The 17617-nt window shown below is 51.4% G+C and overlaps 1 protein-coding gene across 13 annotated transcripts in view; it reads right to left on the reverse strand.

The window, feature by feature from the left end:
* The window catches only part of MLPH (melanophilin), a 46003-nt gene that overhangs the window by 17012 nt on the left and 11374 nt on the right, over nt 1-17617 (reverse strand). For 3 of the 13 annotated variants that reach the window (XR_015154895.1, XM_086376356.1, XM_086376309.1), the window contains exons 3-8: nt 7225-7446; nt 6979-7091; nt 4911-4949; nt 4164-4267; nt 2243-2362; nt 1102-1306 (exon numbers count right to left, since the gene is read on the reverse strand). Coding sequence is in view for 9 of the 13 variants with exons in the window: in XM_086376356.1 (XP_086232482.1) it covers nt 1102-1306; nt 2243-2362; nt 4164-4267; nt 4911-4949; nt 6979-7091; nt 7225-7446 (803 nt within the window). In the remaining 4 variants the exon portion in view is untranslated. Of the gene's footprint in view, nt 1-1101; nt 1307-2242; nt 2363-4163; nt 4293-4908; nt 4950-6978; nt 7092-7224; nt 7447-17617 lie in introns of all 13 variants that reach the window. The other 10 variants (XR_015154894.1, XM_086376347.1, XM_086376298.1 and 7 more) reach the window with 4 other exon arrangements.

The raw sequence follows: 17617 nt of genomic DNA on the forward strand, positions 1-17617 counted from the left end.
AGGATCAATCTCCCACACTTGCTGTAAGATGCTCCCGATTTAAGAGGCGAGGTGACAGAATGTGTCTTAGAGTCCAGGAGATAGGGTGGCGAGTTGGTCAGCAGAGCTGGGCTTGGTACTCAGAGCTGCCTGGCCCCCCAGGCACCTGCCCCAGCTCCACAGAGTCTGTCTTCCCCTCCCCTCCCACTGCCCCCGCCATCCACGTGCTGGGGATGATCAGGGATCCCGGGAGGAAACGTGCTGATCTACGTCTTCATCCAAAGACTCAGTCAATGTAGATTCACTTACCCATTGTTTATGGGGAAATAAAAGTCCCCTCCCCACCCCCCAAATGCCTCCAGCATCTTAATGGGCGTGTGGATCATGAGATTAGAGTCCCTATAATACAATGAAAAGGGAAAATGGAAAGAAGGCCCATTTCCTGGCAGACACTGTCTTAACTACATTTCCCCGGGAACTGGCCCCACTGTGGTCAGGTCAGGTGGGAGCACATTGTGGCGGGCAGCCTGGGCTGTCTGTGGTCTCATTGGCTTCTACATCACTTGGACACCTGACCCCCCGGACCCCGGCGCCCACTCCCACATGGCACAGAGACAGACAGTGGTTCGAGATTTCATCTCTAAGCCACTGACAACAAAATCAAACTGAGCGAACCCAGGGTCTCAGCACGAGCAGACCTCCCGAGTCACAGCAGGCAGGCAGGCAGCCCAGATGGACCTGAGCCCTATCTCGGTCCCAGGTTTGGAACTGCCTGGTCCTGCGGCCAAGAAGGTTGGTCCAGGTGACCGGTGACCCTAGTCATTTCAGGGACACCTGCGTGTCTCTATCCCACTCCCACTCGACATCCCCCGTCACGGGTGGCAGTGAGGTGTGACCAGCCAGGGGGTTGAGCTGGTACCTCTGAGGGTTACGAGGAGGCACCCCGCCCCGGGGAGCTCCGCTGACAGCGGCGTCTGCCAGGACTGCACACGCTGGACAATCCCAGGAAGGAAGGGGCTCCTGGCAATCAGCCAGTGTCCCAGCGTTGCGAGGGGCTGGGTTCCAGCGACCCCCTACTCCCGTGTGGAGCCTGTGTGGAAGACCACGGTCAAGCACACTCACCAGGAGTGGCAGCGACCCCTGGGCCTGCAGTGCAGGACTCTCCCGGCAGGCAGAGCTCCGAGAGCTCGTCTGGTCCGGCAGGTGAGAGGCTGATCCTCTGCTCTTCTGGACGGGGGTGGCACCTGGGGGCCCTGGCATCAGCCTGGTCCAGGATCCCGGCCTCCTGGGAGGTGGTCTCCTCCGCGCAGGGGTCATCTGTGAGGGCCTGAACACACGGGAATGGTCAGCAGGTTTCACTAGGAACAGGCAGCTCCTTGGAATGTCTTTCCAGTCCAAGGACTGAGAGTTTTCAGGTATCATTTGACCGACCAAACACAAGTCACCCCTCCTCTCCACCCCAGCAATTCAACTCCCTTTCATTTCAAAGGGCTGGACTTGCCACCAGAGCAGGACCGTGGACCAAAGACCTGATGGGTGCTGGGTCCCAGCTCTCTTCCCTTTTGGACCCTGCACCCAGGGGTCCATAGATCGCCCTGGGTGGACCCCATCCTGGGCTGGCACCACCAGAGCCAGGGCACTGAGATGTCAGGGCTCCAGCTGGGGCGCCGTCACTCTGGGGATGGGGTGCGCCAGGCTCAGTCTCCAGTCCCTCGTGGAAGGGATTCCGTGAGGCAGAGATCACTCCTTTTCCAGATGAGGTGGGAGGCGGGGAGCCTCACACAGGTTGCCCAGACCAAGGGCACAGAGCCAAGGAGCCGAGGGACCACACGGCCAGGCTCTCCCTGGCAGCCCTGCGGAGGCCCCGTGTCCTGGTGTGATTACTAACAGCCTCTTCCACCACAAGACCATCCTAGCTTGGGCAATAAGGTACAGGAGCCCTGCGGATCAGACAAGGGGTGTGGGACTCGGGGACCGTCTGACTCCTCTACCCTGCACTCCTGAGTCACGGGGGGTCTGCCTTCATTAGAGGACAGACAACCCAGGCCCCCGACTCATTGGCTCTGCACCCCTCTTCTCAAAGCAGCCCACCCAGGCTCTCCAGGACAGGAGGGTGTGAGGCCTCTGTACCCCGACTCCAGTTGCCTCCCCCCGATGCTATGCCCACAAGCATAGCAGACTGTCCCCCAGAATGCTGTCCTTTTCTGGGGCCCAAAAACCTGTCCCCCAGGTTAACTCAGGGGCGAAAAGAGAGCCCACTGACCTGCAGGCCGTCTGTGGCCCCTGAGACTGAGGACAGGCTTGGCAGGTGACCACAGAATGGATCGGAGTCGTCTGAGTCGGCCTCAAAGTCCCAGCCGTGGATGGGGAGGAGGCGCTTTTTCTGAGCAGGTAGGGATTTCAGGGAGAGAGGAGGGAGGGTCAGCCTGATGGTGGGGGCCAGACATCCCAACCCCAGGCAGCAGGGGGTCGGGAGGGAGGGCTCCTTCATGGGCCCATCTGCCTTCTGTGCTAGACACGAGCAGACTCCAAGGAGGCTCCAAGGGCTGCCCAGAGCCCACCCCCATCACAGGATCCGCACCCCCATCCCCTCTTAGAAGAGCAGGGGGAAACACCCGCTGGGCCTCCGATGGGCACCTGGCTGCTCAGAGGCACTGAGGTCACAGGCCTGGGCCGCAGCCTTGGCGGGGCAGGCAGGGTTTCTCGGGCTAAGGGGGGGGGCCTCCCGGCCCTCCCCCTTTGGTGAAGGAGGGGAGCCCAGCATGGGGAGAAGGTGGGGAATGGGGCCCCCAAGAGCTCCTTCACCTCTAGATGCTAGAGCAGAGCTGAGTTCCAAATCCTTCCTTCATAACTGTTTCCACCTTTTGAATGTATTTGCAGGGAATATTTCAGACACTAGAGAGTGATTCGGGAGCCCAGTAAATAGCACGAGTACAGTTCTATTTTCATAAGAAGAGGCATGTGCTCCCCAGGGAGCAGCTGGCAGAACTGCCAGTGTGGCTCTCAGAGACTCCCTGACTCTCCAAGGGTCTCCATCCAGCACCACCCACCCTGCCCTGCCCCTGCCCCCATCCCCTTGTCGTCCCGCCCAGACCCCCAGAGGCTCTCTCTCCTGCCTTTATCTCCAAAAATAAGTTGAAAACTACGTGAAAACAGACTAAGGGAAAACGGGGCTTCCCTGGTGGCTCAGTGGCAGAATCCACCTGTCAATGCAGGAGACACGGGTTTGATCCCTGGTGGGAAGACCCCACATGCCAAGGAGCAACTAAACCCAAGCACCAGAATCACTGAGCCTGTGTTCTAGAGCCCGGGAGCCACAGCTACTGAGCCCATGTGCTGAAGGTCCTGAAGCCCGTGTAGCCCAGAGCACGTGCTTTGTAACAGCAGTGAGTGAAGTCGCTCAGTCGTGTCTGACTCTTTGCAACTCCGTGGACTGTAGCCCACCATGCTCCTCTGTCTGTGGGATTTTTCAGGCAAGAAGACTGGAGTGGGTTGCCATTTCCTTCTCCAGGGGATCTTCCCAACCCAGGGATCGAACTTAGGTCTTCCGCATTGCAGGCAGACGCTTTACCGTCTGAGTCACCAGGGAAGCCCTTGCAACAGCAGAGGCCCCTCCAGTGAGAAAGATGAGCACTGCAACTAGAGAGAAAGCCCCGCTCGCTGCAACTAGAGAAGGCCAACACGCAGCCGCAAAGCCTGGGCAGGGCCAAAAATAACTAATAAACAAAATAAAGAACACAGCCTTGAAAAAACAGGTGAAAACAGGCATAAACCAATAAAAGCAAGACTCATGGTTGGCTATAAACAAAAGCAAGAAAGTTCACAGAGGAGAGCTGGAGGGGGCTGCTTCCCTGAAAGGTACAAAGGCTGACTCGGGGACACTGGTGCCCTCAGGACAAGCCCCAGGACTCTTGGCTGGATGGGCCAGGCTGGAGGTCCAGGCAGGCCCTGCCCTCCGCTGTGTGCTCTGGGTTCCCACCGGATACTGATGCTGAGAGCTGAGAGGACATCTGGATTTGGTACCCAGCCATCTCAGAGACCCCGGAGCACGGCGGAGGTAGCTGGATCTCCGGGCTCCTGCCAGGTTAGCTAGTGGAGGCACGCAGAGCCTGAGGTTTCTCCGGAATTCAGAACAGAGGCTCCAGCTTCCGGGGGGAAGTGGGCGAGGTTGGCGGAAGACCTACTTGGCTGCCAAGGGGCTGGGCCTGGGCCGCTGTGTCCCCTTCTCCATCCTCATCAGTCTGCTCTTCCTCTCCACTTGGGTGTCCGGGCATCTGCTCAGGCCCACCTGCAGTGGATGCCTGCGTGACTCCACCAGGAAGAGAGACCGGGACAAACCATTCATCCACCCACCCACCCACGCATCCGTCCATCCCCCCACCTCCACCTGCTGTGAAGCTACCCGACCAGGCCCTTTGCTGGCCTCCAGAGCCCTGTCAGAGCATCGCATAGGGCTGGCCTGAATCCACAGCAGGAAACCAACGCCCCGCATCACTTTCACCAACAGTCGCCTTCACTGACTGCTTCCTAGGGATCTGAAGACACTGCGGTGCGGTGGCCGAAGGGGCCCTGGAGCTGTCATGCTCAGCCCAACAAACCTCTTCACCTGCAGTCCATTCACCTCCTTCTCAGCAGCCCCCGAGACTGGGGGGTGAGGCTCAGCCCCTGGCGTCCCTCCCCGCCTCTCTCCTGACCCCGGTGTTTCCTCACCTGCATCCCCAGGCCTGGCCCCCCATCCCCTGTTATCCCCACTGCAGCCTCATTTTTTCCTCTTTTCTCCTGTTCGCCCTGGCCTGGCCTGGATTCTTCTCTTAAGACACTACCAGGATGACCCCGTGAATTCTGGGGTTCAGTCTGGCAGCCTCGGGGATCATCCCCCCTGCTCAGGGGCAGAGGGCACCCTGGCACCTGTGGGAGCAGGAAAGACTTACTGTGGACGTCGGGCGCGCTCCGCACTCCATCAGGTAAACCTACGATGGAGGAAAAGGCGCTGAGGGGACCGGCATTCTCCAGGAGCCACCTGCCCGAGCCGGGCTTCCTTTCCTGCCCCCCGACACTGCCTGCCCGTCCTGTTTCGGGGGCGGAGGAGGGAGGCGTGGGGAACGCGCCCACCGCTCTGAAGCATCCCACGCAGGGAAGACCCCAGCGGGCCCCCCACCTGCTACCCTGCCTGGGCCAGGTTTCAAAACATTCACTTTGATCCTTTCTTCTCTGTAAGTTTGAATACTTTTTTTAAAGGCAAGACTTCCCCATTTCGCGCTCGCTCCCGGCGCGCTTTCTTGTCTGCTGCACTGACAGGGGCCAGCAGGGAGAAGGCAGCCCCCCGGACCGTTACCCGGCCTGGGCCCGCCGCACTGCCCGCCGCCCCCCACCCGCAGCGGCCGGAACCAGGACTTTGATTGCTCCGCAGCGCCACCTCCTGGCCGGCAGCATTGACAGTTCGGAAACGGGAGGTTCCGGGTGGTACCGGCTCCCGCAGCTTTGGGCCCTGGCTGGGCCGTCAGAATCCTCCTGGCTTTTTACCTAAGGCGAATTCCTGAGCCCACTCGGGTCTCTAGAAATAAGCGCCCCCACACCGGGGCGAGGCCCAGGTCCTCAGGGTTGTGATGTGGCTGTGGTTTCCCACCACGAGCGGGGACTTGAGATTCTCAGATGCTCCGCAGGATGGCTTTTCCCACGTTGCCTGTGGTTCCCACGCCTGAGCCCTGCGCAGAGGGGCCCCTAGGCTGGCCGACCGAGCCGGCATGGGGATTTACTGATAAGCTCCAGCCGAGATAGAGATATGGGTCGTGGAGAAGCAGCCCAGGGAGGAGGTGGGGAAACCCCCCCAAGAATAGGGTGACGGCACCTCCCTGCGTCCCCAGGGCACCCTTAGTGATGCTGGCTGTCTCAGCGTGGTTCTCAGGAGGACTGCTCTACTCTTAAAAATGTCCTGGTTTCAATGATTTACCACATGCCCCCACAGCCCCGCCCAGGGAAGGTCCCTCACCCCACGGTGGTCTGCTCCTCCAGGTGCTAAGAGCTATTCCAGGTGAGGGTGCCTCTGGGTGGTCTGTGCTAAATTCAACAGTGCCCTAAGGGACTGCCCTAGTGGTCTAGTTGGCTAAGACTCCAAGCTACCAATGCAGGGGGCCTGGGTTCAATCCCTGGTCAGGGAACTATATCCCTCATGCTGCAAGGGTTCAGATGGTGCAACGATCCCGTGTACTACAAAGACCTAGGACCCCAAGTACCACAACTAAGACCCTGGGAAGCCGAAGAAATATGAACAAATACAATAAAAACACACGAGTGTGCTGAGACCCCTCTGAAACCTGTGCCAGGCCCAGTGCGTGTGCAAGTGCCCTGGGGGTGGCCATGCCCCACTTCTGCATCCTCCCATTAACCTGGGGCTTTAAGGGGCACAAGACACAAGGCGGCACCTCCCCAGAAGGCCCAGGGCAGACGGCCAGGCTGGGCGCAGTGAGGACACCGTCCATCTCAGGAGCATGGCACCTTTTCTGGACCTGCAGGGGATCCAGACCCGAGGGAACTGGCCTTGGTCCCCCAGGTAGAGACAGTCAAGATGCTGAGCCCCCAGACAGCGGCCTAATAGCTCTCGTAGCCTGGATGCCTGGCCAGGTGTAACGGCAGAGCCTGGGGCTCAGGTGACAGGGTGACAGGCTAGTGCTTCCTGAAAACACTGCTCAGTTCTCCCCATCCAAGTTTAAGAGGAACTTTCAAGTTCAGGCAACCTCAGAGCCTTCCCTGAAATATTCATCTACCCAAATGGCTTCAAGGTGGACAACACAGGTGAACACACGTTGAGTGTAAGAGCACAGTCTGAATTTCAAGTTCTTCATGGAATAAAGACTTGGATTCAAAATATGAAAGCCACTGACTGAGTTATAATCCATCTCTTCAAGTCTTGATTATCATCAGACTCAACGGGAAATGTTTGTTGAAAAGACAGGGTCTAGGTGCCAAATCAGACACCTAGAGAGGAGGCCCACTCCTTACCTGCTCCCTGCAGCCGCCCGCAGAGGGACCGGACCACCTGGGCACTCCCGAAGCGCTTGAAGCGGGCTCTCACGTGGCTGTAGTACCACTCCAGTGAGCCCATCTTTACGACCCTGCAAGCGGGGACACGGAGCTCAGGCCCACGCCTTGCCCTGGGGTGCACACACACACACACACACAAGTCCCTGGAAGGGACAGGCCAAGCCCCTCATCTGCAGGACCCTCCGACCTCGAGGTCCCACTCACCTGGCCAGGTGGCAGGGGTCACAGAGCCAGCCTTGCTCCTCTGGGTGGGGGTGGCCGCAGCCTCTGCAGGTGAAGAGGTGGCAGTCCAGGCATTGCCTCTTGGGGGTCTCAAGGAGCCGGTAGGGCTGCAGGCAGCGGGCGCAGTGGGTGTTGTTCAGGTGGGCCGTGTCTGAAAGCAGCTCCCTCTTGGAGTTTTCCTTCTTAATCTTGCCCTTCAACCCCCTTTATTGGAAACAAGAAAATATTGCACCCCTTGTTTTTGCAACAAGCTTTAAATGTGTACACACACAGAGAGCTATCAAATTCAGATTCAGACAATAGAGACCCCAAAGTCAGGTAATGGCGCCACAGGCAGGCCTTACTGTCCACAGCACCGCCCTATCCCACTCCAGGGAAGACCAGCAGGCTGGGTTCAAACACGTGCCGTCCAGGTAGGCTGGAATCGAAACCCGCTACGTTCATAGATGTGAAACTGCATTCCAGCACTTCTGTGACTCTCTATGAGGTTATGTTTCCCCAGGCACTATGCCCATGACTTTCTTTCATTGCCAAAGGGGTGCAAACCATACAGATTCAGCCTCGTGGGAGGGGCTCCCCACCACGGCCCGCACAATCTCACGTGACTCAGTGTAATGTGAGGGGGATGGCAGAGGTCCTGGAGCCCGGGTTCATTCCCCAGCTCTGACCCTGAGCTCAGAGATTTTCTGATGCAAAGCCCACAGCCTGCAGGCTCCACCCAGGCACCCTGTGCAGCTGGACGAGCGTGCACCGGTGGCCACTAGGACCCAGGGTCCAAGCTCCCTCAGACCAGGTGGGGTCGGTGGCTCCAGGAAACTAGCAGAGATGGAGCCAGGGGGGATCCTGGAGGGGTGCACCCTGGTCAGGCCACACGGTTATCTAGAGTAAATCTGTTGCCCAGTTTCATTGTTTAAGAGGAAATTAGATCCCATAGGCCGCAACTAAGATTTTACATGCTCTAACTAAAGATCCCTCGTGCTGCAACTAAGACCCAGCACAGCCAAATAAATAAACAGAAGAGGAGGTTAGAGAAGACAGAAAATCCAGGAGGTCCTGGTCTGGTCGGAACAGCAGCAGGAGTCAGAGAGGACGATGTGAGAAGCCTCATCCAGATGTCTGGGTGATGCTGCCTTCTCCAGGGCCCGGCCGGCCACACCCGCTCTGCCTCCCTGGCCTGAGTGAATGGTGCAGAGCTGGGGACAATACTAGGTAAGTGGAGGTCAGGTCGGGACCTGATTGTGAGAGTTGAGAAGCTCAACCCAGACCAGGTTAAGGGAGCCATAAAGGTTCAGAATCACAGTGGTCCCACTGCTGCCTGAATGTGCTCAGTCCCTCAGTCGTGTCTGCCTCTTTGCGATCCCACGGACTGTAGCCCGCCAGGCTCCTCTGTCCATGGGATTCTCCGGGTGAGGACACTGGAGTGGGTTGCCATTCCCTTCTCCGGGGATCTTCCCAACCCAGAGATCGAACCCTGGTCTCCTGCATTGTAGGCAGATTCTTTACTGTCTGAGCTGCCCGAATAACCTCCTTAAAAAGGCGACACAGAGAGTCCTAAGGGCAAAGTCAGACAGTATTTCCTCCTGGAGCAGGTTGAGTTGACTCCCCAAGTTGGTTCTCCTGAATAAGACTGAAGAGTCCCGGGCAAACCAGTTCTTCATACCAGCAACCGTTCAGTCGCAGCTTCCCGGTGAACTTGCCAAGTGGAACCGACTGGAAAATGTGCCCCCAACAATGAACACACTGCTCTTGTTCTGGCTGCAGAGAATGTGTGCCAAATGTAATATTTTTAGTTTTAGATGAGATAAAATTAATCCATTCTTAGCGACAGAGATTAGCCAGACACTAGATGCCATTGTCTCCAGAGAACTCCGCAGAAACTGTGGTTTCTGATGGGGACGCCCCAGAGCAGGGTGGGGGTCTAAGACAAGGCAGTGATTCTACGGAGCTCTGGGAACCTCCTGATCGAGCTAAGCGTTGGCTGCGCTGCGCTGACTTCCCTCTCCCCACTGTGCACTAAAGTACGCATGAAGACAGACACAAAATAAGACTCTTGGCCGCCCAAGCCAAGAAACACAGTCTAGAGGTAACAGGAACCTAAAAATACTATCATTCACTGCCAGTCTAGATAAAACTGCATTGACAAGGCAAAGAAAGTGTCTGCCTCAGGCTTCCCACCTGGCCCAGCGGAGCACCTGGGCCCGGGGAAAGGGCCTAGTCTTCAGGTCCACTCTTGCTGTCTCTACTTCAGCCAGAGAACCTAGAGGCCACGCCTTGGCTCGGCAGGGCAGTGTCCAGCTTCTCTCCATAAGTGTCCTTGTTCTCCCTCCAGGTAGAGTCAGACCCCCTGGGAAGAAAGATCAGGATATGGGGAGGCAGGGGGAGCTCAGGATGTGAAAGTGCAAGTGCAGGGCGTGAGGTCCTCTTAAACAAGAGCTCATAGAGTCCACAGGAGGTGATGCATTTCAGGTGTTGAATTTTGGGGGGAACAGATAAAGATACTCTGCTTTAGACTCTTTAAAACATAACTTCTCTTCTTCACAGCTGGAGAACAGGAGGGCGGGAAGAGGGGGACCCCATGTTGGTCCATCAGAGTAACACCAGATGCTGGCCCGCCACAGAGCATATCCACCAACCTGGAGAATCCGAGGGGCCAGAGATATCTACAAGCTGCTGACAGCAAACATGGGGTTGACCAGATGTCCCTGCACTACAGGCGCTTCAGTGGGCAAAAGCCCAACATGAAGCTGCAGTTCAAGGTCACCTTCAGGAATACAGATGCCTGAATGAGATGTACCACCAGAAACAGAGGAAGGCTTGAAGCCATCTGTGTGCTGTGCTGAGTGGGCATAAGAGGGAGGAGCAGGAGGTAAGAAGAAGCCAGGCTGAGATGGAAAGACCACAGACCACATCCACTGAGATGGAGAAGACTAGGCTAAAGTGAAGATGGAAAGGAACCAAAGTTGGCGACGAGGAGGGGAACGGGCAGAACATCAAGTCCAGTGATTCAGAATAGTGGTTCTCAAAGTGTGGTCCAGGGGCCACCAGGGGTACCCCAGACCCCTCGACAGGGGCCATAATGTCAAAAGTCTTTTCATAATAACACTAAAGTTTGTCTTTTCTGCTCTTGGGCCCCTGCACTGGCAGTGCGAAAGTGGTGGTGGGTGAAAGTTCTGGGCTCAGAACACATCAAGCCAGAGGAGCAGACTGTCCCTCTGCTCTCAGAAAGAAAAGCAAAGCGTGTCTTATGAAGTGTGTCTTTGATTGACAGCATGCCAAGTGGGACTTCCCTGGTGTCCAGGGGTTAGGAATCCGCCTGCCAACAGGGGACACGGGTTCTTCCTGGGCCTGTGACGATCCCAGATGCTGCCAGGCCATATGGAAGCCCGCCTACCCTGTTCAGTCACTCAGTCGTGTCTGACTCTTTGCAACCCGATGGGCTGCAGCATGTCAGGCTTCCCTGCCCTTCACCATTTTCCAGAGCTTGCTCAAACTCATGTCCATTGAGTCGATGATGCCATCCAACCATCTCATCCTCTGTCACCCCCTTCTGCTCATGCCCTCCATGTGCCCCAACATCAGAGTCTTTTCCAATGAGTCGGGTCTTTGCATCAGGTGGCCAAAGTATTGTTGGAGCTTCAGCTTCAACATCAGTCCTTCCCATGAATATTCACGGATGATTTCCTTTAGGATGGACTGGCCCTAGAGTTCTGCAACAAGAGAAGCCATCGCAATGAGAGGCCCTCATACGGCAATGAAGAGTAGCCGCTGCTCACTGCACCTGGAAAAAGCCTGCATGCAGCAACAAAGACCCAGCACAGCCAAAAATAAACTAATTAATTAATTAAAGAGTGCGTCAAGTGATGGTATTAGTTGCTGGTGACAAAATCCAGGCTTTCAAGCTCAGAGAAGCCTTTTGGAAAACTTTTATGTCTCTGCTGCCCTGAGCTTCAGAGTTTTCTGTCACAGAGAGGTTTCTGATGAGATCACAGCGATAATGATAAATGTGATTGCTTTGGTTATGTATAATGAAATGTACTGACATCGGGAAAGTCTGCACAGGTGTCAGCAAAGCACATGTGGATAGAGGAACCATTCCATGTGCAACACGGACCAGTGGATTTTAATGTAACGGGGAAGTTCATTGACATGGCTTCAGATTCCACATTACAACTTTAAGAAACTACCAGTCACAGGGTTTTCATGTATTGTCAGAACATAACACCCATAATCATCTGGAAAGGCTCCTCCTTCTTTTTCCTACTACATCTGTATGAAGTCCAATTTTCTTCAACAACACATTACAACAGCCTGAGTGCAGAGGAAATATCAGAATTCAGTCATCTCCAATCAAGCCAGACATGGAAGGGGTTTTCAAAAAACACAGAACAATGCCATTGTCTTCATTTATGTTTTTGTTTTGGAAAAATTTATTTTTCATAACATTTTTATTATGTTATAAGGGGGCTACTGTACTTTAAATAAATGAACAACTACTTTTTAAATGCCCAGTTTCAATTTTTGATGAGTAAGTATACACAGATATAACCCAGGTAAGCAAAATCTCTTTGGAGTTTTCAAAAATTTAAGAATCTATCAGGTCCCTCAGGGCAAAATGCTTGAGAATCACTTATTTTGAAGCCACACGTTTACTTTCCTGAATGCAGAGGAAAGGGCTGAAGAGACAGGAGTGCGGAGAGAAGACGATGGCCAGGGCAGAGAAGGGCAAACACCTGGCAGGTAATTCAGGCACACCTCGGAGTCACTGTGGGTTTGCACCAGACCACCACAATAAAGCGAGTATTGCAATAAAGTGAGTCACAGGAATTTCTTGGTTTCCCAGTGCAAATAAAAGTTATGTTTGCACTATACTGAGGTCTAGTAGGTACACAACAGCATTATGTTTGAAAAAACAATGCACATACTTTAAAGTACTTAAGCATTATAAATTGTTAACCATCTTCTGAGTCATGTTCTGTTTGATGGTGGGGGGACAGCTCTGTGCTGATGGCTGCTGACTGATCAGGGAAGTAGTTGCTGAAGGCTGGGGTGGCTGTGGCAACTTCTTAAAATAAGACAATGAAGTCTGCTGTGTGGATGGACTCTTCCTTTCACGAACAGATTTTTTGTAGCATGCAATGCTATTTGACAGCAATTTACCCACAGTAGAACTTCTTTCAAAATTGGAGTTAATTCTCTCAAATTCTGTTTTTGCTTTGCCAATCAAGTTTATGAATATTCTAAATGCTTTTTTTTTTGTCATTTCAATAACCTTCACACCATCTTCACCAGGATAGACACATCTCAAGAAACCACTTTTCTTGCTCATTCGTAAGAAGCAACTCCTCATCTGTTTAAGTTGGACCATGAGATTGCATCAATTCCCTCACATCTTAGGCTCCACCTCTCATTCTAGTTCTCTTGATACTTCCATCACATCTGCAGTGATTTCCTTCATTGAAGTCTTGAACTCCTTAAAGCCACCTGTGAGGGCTGGAATCAACTTCTTCCACACTCCTGCTAATGTTGGTACTTTGACCTCTTCCCATGAATCACGGGTGTTCTTCAAAGCATCCAGAATGACAAGTCTCTTCCAAAAGGTTTTCCATTTATTTTCCCCAGATCTATCCGAGGAATCACTACCTACGGCAGCTATAGCCTCCTGAAAGAGATTTCTTAAAGAATAAGACTTGAAAGTCAACATTCCTCCTTGAACCATGGGCTGCAGTGTGGACGTGTGTTATAAAGTATGAAAACTCTATTAATATCACTGTTCATCTCCATAAGAGCTCTTGGGGGATGTTTCCCATTGTCACTGAGTAGTAATATTTTGAAAGGAATCTTTTTCTGAGCGGTGGGTCTCATCAGTGAGCTTAAAATATCCAGTGAACCATATTGTACACAGATGCGCTGTTCATCCAGGCTCTGTTGCTCTGTTTACAGAGCACAGGCACAGTGGATCTGGCAGCTCTTCAGGGCCTTGGGATTTTCACAATGGTAAACGAGCACTGGCTTCAACTTAAAGTCATCGGCTGCATTAGCCCCTAAAAGAGGGTCAACCTGACCTTTGGCACTTTGAAGCCAGGCATTGACTTCTCCTCTCTAGCTATGAAAGTTCTAGATGGCACCTAAAATCAAGGTGTTGGCAGGAGTGTGATCCTTCCTGGAGGCTCTGGGGGAAGGTCTGGTCCCTTAATTTTTTCCAGCTTCTAGAAGGCACCTGCATTCCCTGGCTCACGGCTCTTCTTCCATCTTCAGAGTCAGCAGTGGTGGGTTGAGTCCTTCTCACAATAAATGACACTTACACGTTGTCCTGTCTCCCCCTTCGTTTATTTATCAGGCTCCTTGTGATCACACTGACCTACCTGGTTAGCCCGATTGTGCCCCTGCATCCAGGCCCCTGACTAGCAGGTTTTATTGCATCTGCAGTTTTTATTCCCCTTTGCCACATAGCCCAACATACTCATAGATTGGGGGATTAGGAAATGGGCATGTTTTGGGGTTTGTTATTCTGCCAGGATTCAGAGGGGAAAGTGTGTGAGCAGAGATCTTACTCCCAACCGAGAGATTTCAAGTATGAACTTCCTACCCCCGTCCTTCCTGAGAAAACAACTTGAAGATGTGCTCCAGAGGACTGAAAATCGAATCTCTAGTATGACCCTTAAGAATGAGTGCGAAAGAACCAATGGGGCACAGAACTGAGGGACAATAGTATTAAAAGTATGTCAACCAGATGAAATATAAGTGTCAGAGAGAATTGCTGAAAGAGGACAAGCATCAAGTAGTAAGGATCAAAAGAAAGTACATGATCTAAGGTCCTGACTATACGAATAAGTATCAGGAATTTTAATGAGGGAAACGGAAACTTGCTGAAGTTCAGTGGTTTTTCCAGCAGTCATGTATGGATGTGAGAGTTGGACCATAAAGAAGGTTGAGCCCTGAAGAGCTGATGCTTTCAAACTGCGGTGCTAAAGACTCTTGAGAGGCCCTTGGACAGCAAGGAGATTACACCAGTTAATCCTAAAGGAAATCTACCCTGAATATTCACTGAAGGATTGATGCTGAAGCTGAAGCTCCAGCACTTTGGCCACCCAGTGCGAAGAGTTGACTCATTGGAAAGGACCTTGATGCTGAAAAAGATTGAAGGCAGGAGGAGAAGGGGCAGCAGACGATGAGATGGTTAGATAGCATCACCGACTTGATGCACATGAGTTTGAGCAAGCTCCGGGAGGTGTGGAGGCCAGAGGAGCCTGGAGTGCTGCAGTCCATAAGCTTGCAAAGAGTCGGACACGACTTGGGGACTGAACAACAACAGCAAAGTTCTTCGAAGTCTTCTGAACAGAGTGAGCAAATGATGAAAAAAAGGATAAAGAGGAATTATATAGTGATGTGTGAACAACAGACCGCTGAGAGGGAGCCTCACCGAAATCTCGTAAGTGATCTCAGACCAAAGTTAATCTCCAGGCTTTGCTGGCAGCTGACTTCCTGGTTCAGCTTCTGTGTTTCCAACCCTGGAGCTGTCTGTCAGTGGTGCTAAGTGGGCCAGCAAAGGGGCGACTTCAAATTCCTTATTATTGATTTATTTTTAGAGCAAGTCATGGTTTGCAAGCCATGCTTCACACCAGAAGCTCTTTCACGGATAATCTCAGGCATTTGGGTTTGTTTGCAAAGATTACAAATCCACATCACCACCTGTTTGCCTTTCTGGGGATGGTTCACAGCCTAATATTTGACTTGTGGGCTGTGCCCTTGAAAACAGTGTTCTATGTAGGAAAATTCGGGTCCTCACCCAGTGACATGAGTCACCCATGCATTCTCATTTACCCCTTTCTTTTTTGAACATGGGGGTTTCTGTGTTTTTCTAATTTGGAGACTTCTTTATCATTCTAATTTTAAGACTTTCTTTATAGGTCAAAGATGTAACTCATTGCCATTTCTGTTAAAATTTTCTTCTAATTTTTAAACATTAAACACTGTCTTTTAAAATTCAGATGTACATGTTTAGTCAATACTTATCGATATGCTGTGATTTCCACCTGTCTTGTCACAGGTAGGTTTCCCACCTCAAGATTAGGTACATGTTCATCTATATTTTCTTCCAGTAATTTTCATAGTTTCATGCTTTACATTTTTAATATATCAATTAGAAATTGAACTTAGGTCACACTCCCTCCCCAAGTCTTGTACTCACGGTCAACTGTCCCGACACTCCGCTTTAATTAATCCTTCCCTTCCTCACTGATATGAAATGCTGCCACTGTACTGGAAACTGTTACACACACTTGGTCGCATTTTAGAACGTACAGGCTGGTTCACTGATTACTTACATCTGTGAAAGGCCCATGTTATGCTAATTAATGTAGCATCAAATACTTTTTGTTATCTCCTGGAATACGGCCCTGCTTATTAGTCTTATTTAAATTGCTGTGTCTTACGTCTTCATTTGCTATAATGTTTTTTTCATATTCCCCAAATGCCTTAGGAATTTGACACTAATTCCTCAAGAGCCAACATCATTGCAGCATTCTTCCCATACAGAGGATGGGATACCATATGTTACAATTGACAGTTTTGGTATGTTGTTTAGTGATGCTTTATACTATTCTTTATGTGGCTATTACATATTTCTTTTTTTATTGGAGTATAATTTCTTTACAGTGTTCTGTTGGTTTCTGCTGTACAATGAAGTGAGTCAGCCGTATGTCTACATATAGAGCCTCCCTCTTGGACGTCCCGCCCACTCCCCCATCTAGGTTATCACAGAACATCAAATTGAACTGCCTGTGCTATTCAGCAGGATCCCACTAGCTAGCTATTTTATACATGGGAGTGTATTTATGTCAAAGCTACTCTCCCAATTCACCTCACCTTCCCCTTCCTCCTTAGGTACTTCATATTTTCTTTTTATAAATAGGATTTTTCTATGTACATTCTGATTGGTTACCTCTGATGTCTACAAAGGGGACACGGATTTTATTTTATATTCTTGTATCTTATATAGCTAGACTACTAAATTCTTTCTCTTTTTTTTAATTTTGTAGGTAACTATCTTAGTTTTTATCTTCTGCAGGTAATAGTTTTGGCTTTCCCTGTCCATTGGTAACTATGTATTTTGTTACTTTCTCTAATTGCATTGGCTAGCACTAATAGACAGAGAAGGCAATGGCACCCCACTCTAGTACTCTCGCCTGGAAAATCCCATGGACGGAGGAGCCTGGTAGGCTGCAGTCCATGGGGTCGCTAGAGTCAGACACGACTGAGTGACTTCACTTTCACTTTTCACTTTCATGCATTGGAGAAGGAAATGGCAACCTACTCCAGTGTTCTTGCCTGGAGAATCCCAGGGATGGGGGAGCCTGGTGGGCTGCCGTCTATGGGGTCACACAGAGTTGGACACGACTAAAGCGACTTAGCAGCAGCAGCACTAATAAAACATTCTAAATTGGTCATGATAAGTGGCAATGAAAGAAATTCTTTTCTTGTTTCTAACATTAATGTATCATGATGGCTATTGTTTGAAGCATTTTTTCGTCATGTTAAAAAAGTATCCTTTAATTTCAATTTTATTACTTAAAAAATCATCAAAAATAGTGTGCTACCAAACACTCTTCCACAGTGCTGAGATAAGCATAAGTTTTGTCTCCTTAGCCTGTGACGTCCAATACAATTTCAGTGATGATGGAAACGTTCTGTATTTGCTGGTCCAGTGTGGCAGCCACTATCCATGTGTGTGGCTACTGAAAACTTGACATCTGACTGATGAGACAGAAGAACTGATTTTTAAGTTGCGTTCAATTAATTTAAATAGACACACGTGGCTAGTGGCCTCCATGACAGCCTTAGGCATATTAAAATGGTGATTTAACTGAGCTCTATTTTTCCTCCTTTATCTTTGTTAATATAGGCTATCAGAGTGAGCCTAATGAACTTTTTTTTCCTGGTCTGAAGCGGTTTAAACAGCGTAGGAATTCTTTGTCCTTTGGGTACGTGAAAGATTAAAGATCTGAAGGGGTCCAGATGCTTTCATGGACTTTGAGAAGACATGTCTTAGGTACCTTGTCCCTTTAATGTGCCAGAAGAAGGAAGAGGGGCCTTCAGAGTAACCACAGAGAAAAGCCAGGAAGGTGTGGGAAAAGAAACACCAGTTACAGACACGGGATCGGTGAGGAGGGCAGAGTCCAAGGTCAGGGAAGACTAGGGGCTGAGAAGGGGCTTCGACTGGGCCCCGAGGCGTAGCTGCCAAGACAGACCAGTGGGCCGTGAGGCAGATGGAAGGATGTGCAGCACTTGGATCATCTGAAATGAAGGGAGCAAGACATGCCAGCATTTAGCAGGGCGCTGGGGCCAAAGGAAAGGCTTTCCGTGTTTTTTGTTTGTT

The sequence above is a fragment of the Bos grunniens genome, chromosome 3 (genome assembly GCF_055505025.1).
Source record: "Bos grunniens cultivar Pamir isolate PY7600 chromosome 3, Bosgru_T2T1.0, whole genome shotgun sequence".
Lineage (NCBI taxonomy): Eukaryota > Metazoa > Chordata > Mammalia > Artiodactyla > Bovidae > Bos > Bos grunniens.